Consider the following 15,397-nt stretch of genomic DNA (forward strand, 5'->3'; position numbering starts at 1 on the left):
ATCTGTCAGACACACTAAGGGCCGCATGCTGGTGTTTGTCAAGATGGATCCGTGGAAAAATCCCACGCAAGTGCATCAGCAGGTGAATCCAGTTTATTTCAAGTACTCCGCTAGACTTACTGTTAAATGTTGTTGTTTATTTATTGCTGACTTGTGGGCAAAGTTGCACTTTTTCTTCCATTTCTGAATCTCTCTGACGTCAGGATAATCTTGACGTTGATGGGCTTGCAAGACACGCTGTAATGCCAACTTTCCCGCTCAAGTTTAAATGTTTATTCGTCTGCGTGACACAAATTTTTTGTGCATTTGCAAAAGGAAGAATCCAAGATGGCGACGCAAAACCGCCAAACACAAGGCTTCACGACGGCAGACCACAAACCAAAGGGTGGCTTCGAAACAACTACGTTTACTTCTTACGTACAAGTCCTTGGTCAGAACTCATCGTAGACTTTCTGCACAGCTTGCTGTTATCAGCTGCCTGCAGTAATAATTATAACATGTATTGCAGAACAGAAAAACAATGGGCAAAATGAAACAGTAAACGTCTCTGTGCTGCTGCGGGAAACTTTGGAGCTGAATGATAATTCTCAGTTGGTCTGTCAGGGTGAGCAACACCTTTCACATTACATTAATTTAAACCATTGTTGCAGCTTTTTACCAACATAAAACTATTATCATTTTTGTTTTCCGTCAACAACCGCGGCTCTCATGAGGTTTGGAGTGTGCAAATATTAAGAACTAGAAGCAAGCGGAGCTGAAATCAGCTCTATTGTTTCAGAAATAGTCGGGAAATCACAGTTGCAGTCACACACAGACAAACGTTCCTTTATTGTGTATTTATGGACAGTTTGCACATTTATGGTTTATCATTAGCAACAAGGATGATTCATCAACCGCAAGAAAACTTCTCAGAGTTGCATTATTTGGAAAAAACAAATGAGCATGAATAAATAATGACATGTGAATAAATCCGGTTGTTGATTTCTTCTTCCTCCCAGTGACTGAACTTGCTGTATACATTATAAATCAATTCATCTAGCAAAAACATATCCTAACTTTATAAAATACGGGATTTCGGTTCAAGTCCAGTGTCTTCAAAAGCATCCGAAAGAAAAAAAAGGAAATATTTTGAAATCAGTCGTGAAATGCCACTATAATACATGATCAAGAAACATCATGAGGTTCTTCTCTAATAAAAACTGACATCGATCATCTAGAGGAAAACCTACGGAAGTGCACAAGAAAAAAACATTCTCTTGATGGCACGGAGAGGGGAAGAGGGTAAAATCAGGGATGATTATGTAATCTAGAGAGCATTTAGATACAAACATTCTACTTACGTGTTCTCCCTCACCTTTTCATCAACACTGAGGCATAACAGCGTGATCACATTTATTCAGAAGTAACACTTTATTTTACAGTCTGTGTAGCTTATGTGTACAATATCCCCCGCATTCATACAAAGAAAAATGTGTAGTCTGGGGTAAATAATTATTGCACTGAATGCTATTAGTGCTGAGGTTGACACATTTCTGTCCCATTTCATTTATTTTAAATCCCAAGAGAACAAGAGGGCTTCCAGGTGTAGCACACCCTCCCAGCAAAATATTACTCCGGTTACAACAACTTGGGGTGTCGTAAAAGATCCGCTAATGCGTGTCTAGTTTTGGTTGAAAGCTAAAACGATGTGTACAGTATACTTGTGTTGGGTTATTATTTAAGGCGAGGATTAACATTTTTTAAGGGGAATTTGAAGGACATAAAAATGCTCCACTCACAAGTCGGGCGCTCATGAGCCACTTTCGAATACATTTTGATACAAATTGATGAAATACTGTCAAATAAATTAGCAGGATTAGCGCTAAAGTTGAATTCCACTAACAGATATTTTGCTGAGCTTTCTTTTTTTTGGATAATTCCTTCACAAACACATCTGACTCATTTTATGTTCCAGCAGCGCTTTAGTAACATAAAAACGTGTTAAGTTAATTAGTGCTCCACCCTGTAGTACACCTAGCTTACACACTAGATAATTAAGTAGAAGCTTAAGTTAGCATCTAATTGCCAGTTAGCATTAATACCACAGATGTATAAAGAGATACAGGAAAAGACACTTTGACGCAAAATGGACATGTTAGCCAACAATAATTTCCGTCTCCTTCACTTTTTCCCATAGAATTACATTGGCAACGAGAGGTCTGTAAATTTAAACTTTCCAGTACAAACCCTGTAATAGCCCTTATTTAAATCATTAGGTCCTAAAAGTTGTAAACTGCACTGTTAGCCAAATCCACTGTATTTTCCTTTGGCATAATGAAGACGCATCAGACCCGCGGTCCTGCGGCAACCTGCCTGCTCATAAGATATATCCAGTCCATCGGCTTAATGCCAGCTGTACGAGGCTGTAACAATGAATAGATTGGCTGAAGTTTGCCACTTGTATTATCTTGTAAGTCATAAAGCCTGTACTGTGGATGTATTAACATATCTATTCCAAACAACAGCCCGTTAGCTTGTAGCTAATGGCACTGGGAGCACAACATGGACATCATTTCATGTAGTATTGCTGACACGCGGGCCAAAGGCACAGTGCACAACCTCACATCATGCATCCATGGGCACAAGTTTTGGTTTGGTTTATTGTTCCGATCCTCAGTCGGATATCGTGTTGAGTTTAGTTGTTAAACTTGACCAGTTGATTCATGTGTCTCATTAATACATCGTGGTCCTCCTACGTGTCGTTCATGTGAGCGAGGCGGGGTCGAGAGAGGTGAGCTCGGCATTATGGGCTCATTGAATGCGGAAGGTCCAGGTAATTTAATACCCACATTTAATTTAATAATATATATTACATATGAACTTAAAACTTTGCTTCACACAGAGTCCCGCCTCCAACACAGTATGCAGTTCTCTTTATACGTCCATGTTTAATACCAGCTGCTTTGCCTAAATGAGCTACTTGGCTGAAAACAATTCAAAATGCAACTAATTGATGTTAACATTAACTATCATACATTGTAAGTACATTTTCAATATATGGGATCTTCCAAATTAAGTTAAAAAAAATGCTTTTAAGCTTCATGAAGATGTATTTCTGACAAACACGCCTTGAGAAGTATATAATGCAATATATTATAGATTCATTTGAAATAGACTTTATAACATTTTAAATATATATATATTTTTAGTAGTTTCAATTATTTTGAACTAGATCAACGATAGGATTGAAAGCGTTTGTCAAAATAATCTTAACCAAGGGTCCAACTACTCCTTCTGACTTCAGCCTCACGATCTTCACCAGCACACGGAAATATGCTCAGTTTTTGTTAAAACATTACGGCCAGTCGTATATAAGTGGTAGTAAGTGACCCTTTGGTGAAGGTTTTAAATCCAGAATTCAGAGCACATCTATCGCCTCCAAGCAGCTCTCAGCCTGGACACGGCTGAGCGGGCGGCTAGCAGCTAACAAATCCAACAGCGGCTACAGTGCTGAAAGAGCTAACGGTGTTTGCGTGACGGGGAAACAGAGGGTGGACGCTGCGCTGCTGTTGGGCCACCAGTGGAGCGCGGCGGCCATTGGCTTGCCTGTGCGGCGTAACACAGAATCACATGCATTTTAAAGGCACGTGGGCCGGCCCGGCTCTGTAAACTAAGCAAGGAAAAGTTTGTATTGCAACACTCGCACACAGAGGGAGAGCGACTACATCCTCTGCTCTGGTTGACATTTCTCCAATGTTGTTTGCTGCTATATAAACGCTCTGAATCCTGTATAGAGCCCCTGTGAAGATTAATTTACGAAACTACTATTCCCAAGGTCAAGAAAAAACTTCCACTCAAAACTGCTTTCCCTTGAAATGAGAGGTATCAAAAACTAATCCCCAAATACAGTGAAATTGATCATGATATTTTAAGTTATTTCTATCTAATTTAAATATAGTTTCTCTTCTGTCACAGTGAAGAAAGAAATCTCATGAGGGAGCAACTTACTACACTACGTTTTAATATCTCTTTCTCTTCTTGGGTTGTTTTTTTATTTTAGTAGTCATTATTTATGTACTATTTTCAATTTGTACATCATGGACTCCAGTTGTAGCTGAGAGGAGTTTTGTGACGCACCTGCAAAGCCTCCACAACACAGAGGGATTGTAGAATAAAGTGCACTGTAACTGAATCACACACATCATTCGAGGACAGCGAGTTGTGCGCCGCGCAGCTTCACACCGGGCAGAGGTGCTCTGGGCTCCTCCTGGGGGTCATTCATCAAGGTTAGACGGCGGAGAAATGTGCCTCTTGTTGGTATTAATAGCCTGGGGTGAAATAGGTCTTCTCCGCTGATGGAGACGATCTGGCAACTTGGGTGAGCGCTATCTCACTTCTTCGCCACTTCTCTCGGTCTCGAGCCTCATTCTGGGCCCTCAAGGCCCCTCAAGCTAGTACTGCAGGAGAGGCAACGAGTGTGTCATCAGGATATTTGAACTCCCCACCACCACCACCACCACCCCATCCCCCCGTCTACATCACTCCATGTACTATCGTCTGGTTCAATAAATCATTTTTCTCTGATAAATTCAGGACTGATAAATTATCCGCTGGCGATACAATTTAAAATAATTTGTGGTAATTAAGGCAGTCTTTCCATTTGTAAAGGAGACGTTTAAACTCAGAAAATGGGTTTGGATAGGGAAAAAAAAAATGAAATAAAAAAAACTGATAGGTCGGACTTGTCCCAAAGTCATGTGTTTTACTCGCTCCACAGTTAAAACCTTTCACATTTTGTTCTCTCTTCGGGAGAAAAAGTCTTGTAAAGTTCCCGCACATCTTCCTCTCCCGTTCATCAGATCATCTTGAATTCCACGGAGTCCCTCTAGACCTTGTAGAAGCCTGGGATTCTAGATTTTTAGCAGAGAGAAACCTCGTCGTTGTGAGTTATACGTGCACGGACGGCACACTTTTGTTGAGGACCTGCGCCCTCATCAGCTGGACGCTGGTCATGATCTTCTTCTGGTGGCCCATCAGTGTCACGCCGAGCCGCTGGATGTCCCTGCACGACACACATAGAAACGCACAGATCTGAGTTGTAGTGATCTGTGACGGCCAAGTAAAATCAACAAAGAACAAAACAAGAAATTATATGATATGATGCCAATGTTGCGATGTTGTAACTGAAGGAGCAGTGTGAAGGATTTACTGGCAACTAGTGGTGAGTTTGCAGATTGCAGCTATCTGAACATTTCATCACCCTGGTTTGAACTGTGTCAAGGTTTTTGAGGATAGTTGTGAAGGAAAGACCTGAAGGCTGATTGAAATAGAAACAATTTGAGATCCTGAGGGGTTTTCTTGCTTGTGACTGGAGCTCAATGATAGATGCTCGTTAGATTGAACCGCAGAAGTTGTTTTCATCCTCCTTCACCGTCAGCACTCACCCTTGGTTGATGCTTATGACGTGTCCCAAAGTTTGGTAACCCCCTGCCGCAAAGTGGTCCTTGTAGCGGCTCATCTTTATGGTGTCCAGCCAGTCGTTTACTGAGTTACAGCTGCTGAAGTCAGGGATAGCTCTATCCATCAGCGGAGGACTGTTTAAACTGTGGAACACAGAGAGGGAGAGAGACGGATGGACATTTGTGGACAGAGAGAGAGAGGAAGATTAATGGGAAGACAAAACGATTAGTTGGAGAGAGTGGGAAAATGAGAAAAATAGGCAAAAAGTGAGCAAGAGGCAGAGCGACCGGGAGGGAGGAGTGCTTTGAAATGCGCTTGTAGCTGAGGCAGAAAATCAATAGCGGTTCAAATGATAAAGAAGAGGTGGTGGCTGTGGTTGCTGGATAGCTGTTGGATAGCTGCTTTGAGTAGATTTATTCAAGGAGGAACCATGAACACTGCTCTGGTGCTTCCTTTTCCTCACGCCGACACATACACCCGGCGTTGTGCACCACTGGCTCCGTGTGGACCCGGGGGCCCGAACTGAGCAATTTACACGGGTCCGTCTTCGGCCCTGGGTGTCCTCTCGAACGTGCTCCCAGATTCGCCGGCAATCGATGTCAATATCGCAGCCGGGCTTTTACTCAGAGCGCACGCCGCGTCGATCAGGAACGAGCTTATTGGGAAAAACCTCCGCGGCCCCTCGCTTTATTTACCGGAGAACTTTGAGGGAAACTTTTGGGGCTGCAAATTCAACCCATCGCGCTGATGTTTGAACGCAGCGGGATGAGATTGGATTTACCCCGGCTCCTACACCAGGACGGCTACTTAGCAGCCTAACAGCCCGTCACCAGACATCGTCCACCGGATCATCATCTCAGCCCCACGCAGACGGCGTCCCGCGTTGACTTTTGCCGCTTAATCACGCGAACCAATATTTGATTAAATGTGGGGAGAAACCGTCTGGCCAAATTGAATCAAAAGACTCCTCGGCATGTGACACAATGGTAAAAACGTGGATCTATTCAGCGGCCGGCCCACCTGCAGAGCGTGTCCATGGACTTCAGGTTCTCCGGGTTGCGGATTAGCTTGTCGAGAACGGTGACTATCTGGCAGAAGCGCGGCCTCTCGTTGCGGTCCTTCTGCCAGCAGTCCAGCATGAGCGTGTGCATGGGACCCGGGCAGCCCATGGGAGCGGGCAGTCTGTAGCCCTCCTCCACGGATTTGATCACCTGCAGAAAAAGAAAAGACACATATGCACGAGACTACAGCAACTTCGGCGACGCGGTGAGTTGGTGAAAAAAAAACAAAAAACAGCGCTCACGTCTCTGTTGGTGAGGTTCCAGTACGGTCGCTCCCCGTAGGACATCACCTCCCACATGACCACGCCGTAGCTCCACACGTCACTGGAGGAGGAGAACTTCCTGTAAGCGATGGCCTCGGGGGCTGTCCAGCGGATTGGAATTTTCCCGCCCTGCTGGGTGAATAAAGACGATTGACCAGAGTGTTTCAGGTCTTCTGTACTTATAGAGTCCACCTCACGATCGCAGAATTAAGGGGTTTGGCTAGGTTCGATGTTCTTTCTTATCAGTGACTACAAATCCCATGAAAAGACCAAAGCCATCAAAGAATGTCTTTGCATCAAAGCCTGATATATTTTATTTTTTATTCAAATATTCTACTCCTCGATGCCGTATTATTACATACATTATTGTCTAAGAATGTTAACGAAACCCCATAAATGAGCCACATTGTTGCACTGGTTTATTTGCCAAATGTGTATTCATCCACATATAAAAATAGTACCCAACAGTTTGCTATAAACTACAATGCCCAGCTATCTATGAAAATGATTGAGCCTTTAAAAATGTGTCTACAATGGGACTTGGAGCTGAATGTCACAGACAGTGTGATCCGTTGTTGATTTTGGTCGTGCACTGGGATTTGTTGACCGTAAGGAAAATATAGATTGATGCTGGCCTTAACCTTTATATCCAGGTGCGGATGGTAAACAAGACATACAATTCTTTAGCCTGAGCATTTACCAGAGAGGGTAGACCCTGCACATCTGTTTAAATACAGCTGGGGGTCGTCAAAAACACGTTTAGTAAAGAAATAGGATCTGTGTGCGTACAATATCTTCTCTTCAAGTAAATGCAGTGGATCCAAACTTAAAGTTAGACGTATTTGCATATTAACAGTGGATCAAATGACAATAATAAGAGGTCAAAATGTTCACTTGGTAATACTTCAGTTCCTCTCAGCTATGGAGCATTTTAGTGTCTTTTAGCTCATTATTTTGGTTTAACTTTGGTGCATCCCTTAAAATAATGTTGCTCTGATGTCCTTAGAGGATGTTCCCATCTTAAAATTGCAAAAATTAAATAAAAGTTCAATTAACATAAGCCCTGATCATTACTCCCTTATATTTAAATATTGTCTGATATTCAATTTATTATTATTTATTTAAAAAAAAAAAAAAAGCAAAAGGATTCATGCAGAAAAGCCTCAAATGATATTCATATAATGCATATCATATTATCGCTCTATTACCACTGCTTTAATCTGTAAACAGCATGTATATGTTACAGCTCGTGGGAGCGGTTCATTTTAGCGACTGTGTCGATACATGGTTGAGTATCACATCATTGAAGTAAAAAGTAGCATTAAATGAATATTTGGGAAGTACTCAGTACTTACCTCCACCACTGAGTAAATGTACATGAACGTAGAAAGTTAAAAGACACGCCGTGGTGAAATGACTAAACAGGGCACATGTGTTGCGGGGCCGAGACGAGAATAGACTTGCGAATGTTAGCAAGTATGTGAACTACTTACACTATAGTCTTGATATAAAAGTGACACTTAATTAGGCTGACGGATGGACGCGTCGCATCTGAAACAAACAAAGTGCTCCCAAGTGGGTTATTTTAAACATCCGAAGGTTGCTCTCAAAACGCAGCCCCGTTACACAAAGACACACACCTGACGTCCTGCTAGAGCATAAAAACCTGCAACATGCTGGAAGCCTGGATTCATCGCAGCACTCGCGGCGTCTTCAAAGTGACTTCGCCGCCATACAATAGGCAGCTTTTCATTCACTTCCAGACAGAACCATGTTCATCATCAGCCATAATCAGCCATTAATTTCCAGATGACACTATAGCGTCTGTAATATCATCATTAACAACCCTTTCACCCCACAGCAGCGTGTCTCTGAGTGATGCTGCATGTAATCACCTCGCGTCCTGTAATCTGATTGCCGTGCTTTAACAGACTGTAACAGACAAATGTGTCAAATGCTGATTTCCATCTGCTGCGAGCTCAGAGCGTCAGACACTGGAAGGAGCTTGGCTTTATTTTATTAGACCTAATACACTTGTGCTCACCGGGCTGCAGGTTTGATATTGGCCTGCTCTCTGCTAGAGCACTCTCGGAGATGATCTTACTTTTCTCTCCTTCTCTTTTTTCTACTTTTCAGTTTCTTTCATTGTATGTGTGTTGCTTTTGTCTCCAACTTTAACGCTTGTCTTGATGTTTCTTTCTTGGCCGGATTTCAGTAGAACTGCCCTCTGGAATCAAAGTTATTTAAGAAAGATAAATAAGATACAGTTAAAACTGCTGAAGTGCAGTTTTAAAGTTGAAACTCATTTATACATAGAAGGCAGCGCTGAACACTACTCAGTTGAGTGATGTCTACTGTGGCTCTTTGTCTCACAACCTGAAAAAAAAAAAAGAAGATATCTGGTGATCCATTTTCTAAATTGTTTTCTCTTGTGTGTGAACAGGTGAATACAAAGGTTTTTTGCCAAGATAATCTTTTTCAGTTTATTTAAGAAAAAGAGCGTGCTCTGAAGTCATAAACACTTCTGATCAGACTTGTATCACAAGGACTTTTAATTATTTTTGTCAGTTTCCTCTCAGGGCTTCTGCACTGATGACATCATAGTGATGTAATTATCTCGGAGTGGGTTTGAAGAATTAAAGCTGCTTCCGTTACTCGCCACTTCCCGCATGTGATTCACAATTGATGCATATTAATGTGACGGCAGCCTTTATTGTGAAACTGAACCGTACTGAAAACTTTATCATCGAGAATTAGTACAGTGTATGTGTCATTTGTCATCAAATTGAATTAGGTAATTATGTTGTGGTAAAGAAAGGAAGGACTGAAACGGCATGTTCTCAAAAATGGATGAGATTATCAGGGTTATATATATATATTTTTTTATTTGGGTGACCAGAACCCGGCATAATAGAAGTGTTTCCACGGGCGAAGCAGTACCAACTTTAACTATTAGACTGAACTTTATGTATACAATGGAGTCGCCCTTTACATTGGAGAACAGATTGCACAATACTAATTGGGTGTTTGCAGATACCCTTATGGTGTTTTTACACCAAACGCGTCAAGATTTTGACGCGTGACGAGATTACTCGCAAAGTCAATGCACAGTTTTGTAGACGCTGCGTAGACATAGTGAGTCATAGTTGCGTCGACCAATCAGCACAGAGCAGCTCCGATCTTTGCCGCCGTCCTGCTGTTGCTGAATTAAACTTCTGCCGGTCAACCTGAAGTAGCGCTAATAGCGGCCGTCATTCAGACGCTGTTGTGGGACTACGAATAATTATATGAACCCAGACACTATGGAGTTTGATGTTCTACGTTTGTGGAATTTACACAAGTATAAAGAAGAACTATTTGTTATTTCCATGGTGGATGACTGAAACGGTAACTAGTTTTTCAGTGGTAAGCCAGACGCAGTTCCTGGAGTCGGGGAAATTCACGAGCTGTGTGCGGCTACGGATAATGTTATGAACCCAAACAGGAGGACGTTTGATGTTCCCACGTTTTTGTGACTTCCACAACAAGTGTAAAGCAGAACTAGTGGTTATTTCTTCCGTAGTCGATAGCGGAAAAGATTGCTCTTTTCCCGGGGAGAAGCGCCAAGATAAGCCACGCCCCTTTGTGGCAGCGTGATTAGTCATGCTGCGTTTGTTGTGAACACACTTTTTTTTGTGGCGCGACACAACTGACGTGGTAGATGCTATGCGAAAAATCTTGACGCGCTCGGGTTGAACAGACCATTAGTTTAGAAATTTTAATCAGGTGGCTACTTCTAGTTTTAAAAAGTTAAGTTACATGCGGAGGTGAACTTGCATTCTCGTGTATGACCAGCAGGGGGTGAATGCTCTGGTTACAAAAATAAAGCAGAGTGTATAGAAGTCTATGAGAACTTTTTTTTATTTGTATATCTATGGTCTTCATTTGTATCTGGAGAGAAAAAAAAGTCCGATGTGTGTTTTTTGGTTCCTATGGGTTGTATAAGAGAAATGTAGGATCCAGGGTTTTTGGAAAATTCACCTGCCCTGATACATCAGCCTCTGCTGCTTTACATTCATAAAACTATTTTTCAATGTCTCTTGGGAGTTAACCGAGGGAAGTGTATTACCAAATCGCTGGAGCACCCGTTAAAAACCTGAAAAAGTCTTCCTTGCTGCCTGGAACTCAATTATTATGCAAGTTTGCTTCAGGCTGTAATTTCGACATATAACGTTTGTACGACCTAAGTGGAATAGTTTAAGCATGATTTCATACCCATTACACGTGATCGACGCTTCCTTTTAAAGAGCTGTGTGAGTGTGTGTTTGTGCTCTGCATCAATGCTTGCCTCAATGTGGAAACTCACACTGGTGGTGTATGCAGCGTCGGGGTCGTCCTCCAGCACCCGGGACAGGCCAAAGTCAGACACCTTACACACCAGGTTGCTATTGACCAAGATGTTGCGGGCAGCTAGGTCTCTGTGGATGTAGCCCAGGTCAGACAGGTAGGTCATGCCAGCCGCGATGCCGCGCAGTAAACCGACCAGCTGGATGATGGTGAACTGGCCGTCGTGCCTCTATGGGTACAGGGAAGGGAAAAAGAGAAAATCGGGAGGGAGGAGGTAGGGAGAGAGATTTTTAATGGCAGATCACAAATAAATACAAAAAACGTGACAGTAGCGCAGCAGAACCGATGAGGAGCGTGATAAAAGAAGAGATTTTAATCAAGATAGAGAGGAGAGTACAGATAAGAGAAGAAAACATGACACGGATTTGCTTTTTAAGTAATAATCCACGGTATCTTCATATAAGCAAATACTGGAGCTGTTTGACATTGTGGATGTGACACAATGTTATATCAACTTGTATCTAGTTGATGAGAAAACTTTCACATTTGCTGCTCTGAACCACTGGTGCCCGGCAACAATGATTCTCTGATAAATAGCAAGTGATGTGGAGTGAAGTGATGTCGCTCTCCTGTGAATACCAGGTACGCTAAGTACATTCTCCCTGGTGTGTTGGGAAAGAAAATTCACCAACACTTATAAAACCTTGTGGAATTCCTTTGGAAACGAATCCGCTCAGCTTGAATTAGAGCTTTGCAAAGGTAGGTAAGAAGTCGTGATAGATTGTTTCCACCGGACGATGAGCAGTTATAGCTTTCGTAGCTGAACAGTGAAGGAAAAGATTGTAACTTACTCAATGACGGAGAACAGAAGAAGCACTTTACACTAGAGACACAATGAAAGACAAACAGGGACCTTTACTGCTTCAATACCAACCCTGAGGAAGGAATCCAGAGAGCCGTTCTCCATGTACTCAGTGATGATCATCGCCGGTTTGCCTGAGGGAACAAACAGGAACCTTCAGGACTCCTTCCCACGTTGAACCGGACCCGTCTCATTCCCCGGTCCTCAGTTAGGGACATTTTGCCACAAGGCATCCGTCTGTATGAGACTCTACAGGCTCAAACGCATAACTTTCACCTCGGAGGCCACTGTTTGTGTCCCATATGACACCAAAGTTCAATGTTGGCTTTGTAGCTTTGCTTTTGTAACAAACTTACTTATTTTAACCATGGTTTCTGGCAAAAATGGGCAAAGAGGTAGATCGTTGGTGGAGCTTTTGGGGTCAGCCCCAAGTGGCCCTTTGAGGAACTGCAGTTTTCTGTCACTTCTATGTCGGCTTCATTTCTCAGCACCAGGACTTGGCACTTGATTTGAACCCAAACCACAATGTTTTCCTCAACCTCAATCAAAGTAGTTTTGTGCCAATTTACGTCGTTTAAAACATAAACAGTTGAGGAGCCTCAGAACTCATCAGGTTTGACTAACCAGTGCGTTAAAGTGACGCCGAGGTGTTGTGACTAGTTGGAAACGAAACATATCTGCAAGATACTTTTAAATACTTATTTACATGCATGTTCAACACTGATTATGACGCATGTGAGGTCCAAAAGAATGATATCCTATTTCAACAGATATAACATATGAATGAATGCTTTTGCGATATCAGAGAAAAAGCTATTATTTTTACACAGTTAGCCACTGAGGCGCTCGAGGAACTCTTTTTCACCTAATGTCTTCAGCCTAAATCCACCTTAGAATAACTACGGGTCAGCAAAAGTTTTAACTGAGGGAGCAAAACAAGTCGATGTGACTGCACCCACAACAGATCAGGCTTGGTGAAGCCTATGTAGCCTACAAATGTATGTTCACTGTTTTTTAGCACGCTCAATAACAGTCATAACTCTTACATCACAGTCAATAATCCTAAAAATGACACTAATATATAGTTTTAGCGGTTGCATACTCTGGGTCACCACTCCCTCCAGGCGAATGACATTGGGGTGGTCGAATTGGGCCATGATGGACGCCTCCGCCAGGAAGTCCCTCTTCTGCTTCTCCGTGTATCCCGCCTTTAGGGTCTTCAGGGCCACTGGGATGTCTCGCTTCCCCGGGAGTCTCATGCGTCCATAGCACACCTCCCCAAACTCTCCTAAACACAAACAGATTCCAATTCAGCCCTAATCCACTCATTAATGATTAAACACATGCATTGTACACGCCACATATAACATATGAGAAACTATAACATTTAAGTACATTTACTGCGTTAGATAAGAGAAATCCAATTCCATATGTGCAAAAGTAGAAATAAACTAATCCTCCATTAGCCTCTTTCTCATTAATTCTTATCTGAGAAGAACTTTTAAAGTGTGATTGCTTATTTGTCTTCCTCAAGTCTACACTTCTCTTCATGTCTGCAGGAGTTACATGCAGTAGCGCAGTGTATTGTGGAGCCGACACAGAGTTAGTATTCCCTGTCGGTCTGAGAAGCTCTGATTGACAGCCCCACGCAACGCTCTGATTCCGCTCTGCCATCCTCCTCTCTGCTGCACACCGCAGCCTTTACACTGGCCAATGATTTTAAGTTAGCCCCGGCCAATGAATCTCACTCTGTGTGTGTGTGTGTGTGTGTGTGTGTGTGTGTGTGTGTGACAGGTTTCACTTTTTATTTTTACCTGAGCCAATGATTTTCTCTATTTTGATCCTGGAAGCTTCAATTTCTCGGGCAAACTCGTGGACCGCTTGGCAGGGGTCCTCGTACGTGTGTGGGTCGATGTAGAACCTTGCGTCGGGGAAGGACACTAAGATAAACAACATTAGCAGAGAGAGAGAGAGAGAGAGAGAGAGAGAGAGAGAAAATAACAGCGAGGGATCCTATGATGAAACATTTTTGCTCGAAGGATGAATTTTTTTACATGCAGTCTAATCAATACCTGCACTTATTGATTATATTGAGGAGTGGGGCCAAACATACCGTGACCGTTCTGGTAGTGCATCTTCTCCTCATCAGAGTCCTGGAAGGCTTTGCTGTAGCCACAGTGTCTATACAAAACACACATGCGCACACACACACACACACACACACACACACACACACGCACACACACACACACACACACACACACATAAACATACAGTGGGATGAATACAGGACAATAATGAAACATTTGTAAGATCAAACTGGGCTCATAATGAATAAATCAATAGCTGTCCATAATGAATTATGAACTTCAACAGAGCTATTCATGACTTAGGGAAACTCAGGAATGCAGAAGGAGCAACCGGTCAACCTGTTCTCCCTGTTAATTAAGGATCCAATGGCAACAAGATGGACCCGAGCCTTCTAATCATTATCATTGTGGGGTTCCCTTTTCACATTAACAGACCTGTTTCCATGCGTACGCTTCCATGTTTTAGTTAAATTAAAATGATGAACATCCAATATTCATGCTACGGAGGAACAGCAGACACATTGAGGAAGGCTTTACGGAGATTTAACATCTTGTTCACACATTTGGTCTGTGTTAAGGAAGCTGCAAGCTAAAGAAATGCTTTTTTTTTTAACTTTGCGTTGAAAGGAGTAAACTACACTACAAGCCACACAAAAATTGCTTCACTGACTTTATTTATATAGGTTTTTCTTATTTATGTTTTTCTGAAAACATAAAGTTTTAATTTAATCTGTGTTGGGGAGTGACGTAATAAAGTTTCTGTGCTTTAAATTAAGTGTTTAGGTCTCACTTTATGTGGCAGAAACCGTTGTTGCCTCCCACCTCCTTACATATTTGCTTGAATAATTATCTCCACCAGGAGGTTATGTACTTGGTCCTGTGTGTGCGTGTTTGTATCCCTGTCTGTCCATCTATCCACAGCTAATATTGCATACGGACAAAAAAAAATTGTGCTTGTTTATGACTGTGTATCAAGCCTATTTTGAGCTAAAAAAAATCTCATAGCTAACGGGCTAACATAGCTAACGGAGAACTTTCCTTTGGTCTGTGAAAAGCTCTGATGCAGTCATTCTGCATAATAATTAGCCACGTGTTTCTGCAGGGATAGCGGGTATTTTTTTTTAGCTATGGGCCGTAATACATTTTCCCTGCTGGTTTCAGCCATGCATGTTTTTTTCATTTTCTTCCTCTTTTTTTTTTTAGCATATTCATTAAGAATTTTATTCATTTAAAAAAAATTAAACCACACCATCAGTGAAGCTTTTCGCTTCTGATCCTCTATCTTAGTTGCACTGAAAACAAAAGATTTCGCAGACTTGACAACCTCATTTTTTTTTCTTCGATAACACATTTAAA

At 42.2% G+C, this 15,397-nt stretch overlaps 1 protein-coding gene across 4 annotated transcripts in view; it reads right to left on the minus strand.

Annotated features, from left to right (window-relative positions):
• Positions 1–807: 807 nt before the first annotated feature.
• epha8 (eph receptor A8) overlaps positions 808–15,397 on the minus strand; it is a 95,613-nt gene continuing 81,023 nt past the window's right edge. For 2 of the 4 annotated variants that reach the window (XM_068594330.1, XM_068594328.1), the window contains exons 12-20: positions 14,065–14,132; positions 13,766–13,891; positions 13,054–13,239; positions 12,024–12,085; positions 11,109–11,318; positions 6,743–6,892; positions 6,460–6,650; positions 5,424–5,582; positions 808–5,041 (exon numbers count right to left, since the gene is read on the minus strand). In XM_068594330.1, the coding sequence (XP_068450431.1) occupies positions 4,927–5,041; positions 5,424–5,582; positions 6,460–6,650; positions 6,743–6,892; positions 11,109–11,318; positions 12,024–12,085; positions 13,054–13,239; positions 13,766–13,891; positions 14,065–14,132 (1,267 nt within the window). In that variant the 3' untranslated portion in view covers positions 808–4,926. Of the gene's footprint in view, positions 5,042–5,423; positions 5,583–6,459; positions 6,651–6,742; positions 6,896–11,108; positions 11,319–12,023; positions 12,086–13,053; positions 13,240–13,765; positions 13,892–14,064; positions 14,133–15,397 lie in introns of all 4 variants that reach the window. The other 2 variants (XM_068594329.1, XM_068594327.1) reach the window with 1 other exon arrangement.

This window comes from Clinocottus analis, unplaced genomic scaffold, assembly GCF_023055335.1.
Source record: "Clinocottus analis isolate CAN_PGR_092001 unplaced genomic scaffold, fCliAna1.0.p SCAF_3, whole genome shotgun sequence".
Lineage (NCBI taxonomy): Eukaryota > Metazoa > Chordata > Actinopteri > Perciformes > Cottidae > Clinocottus > Clinocottus analis.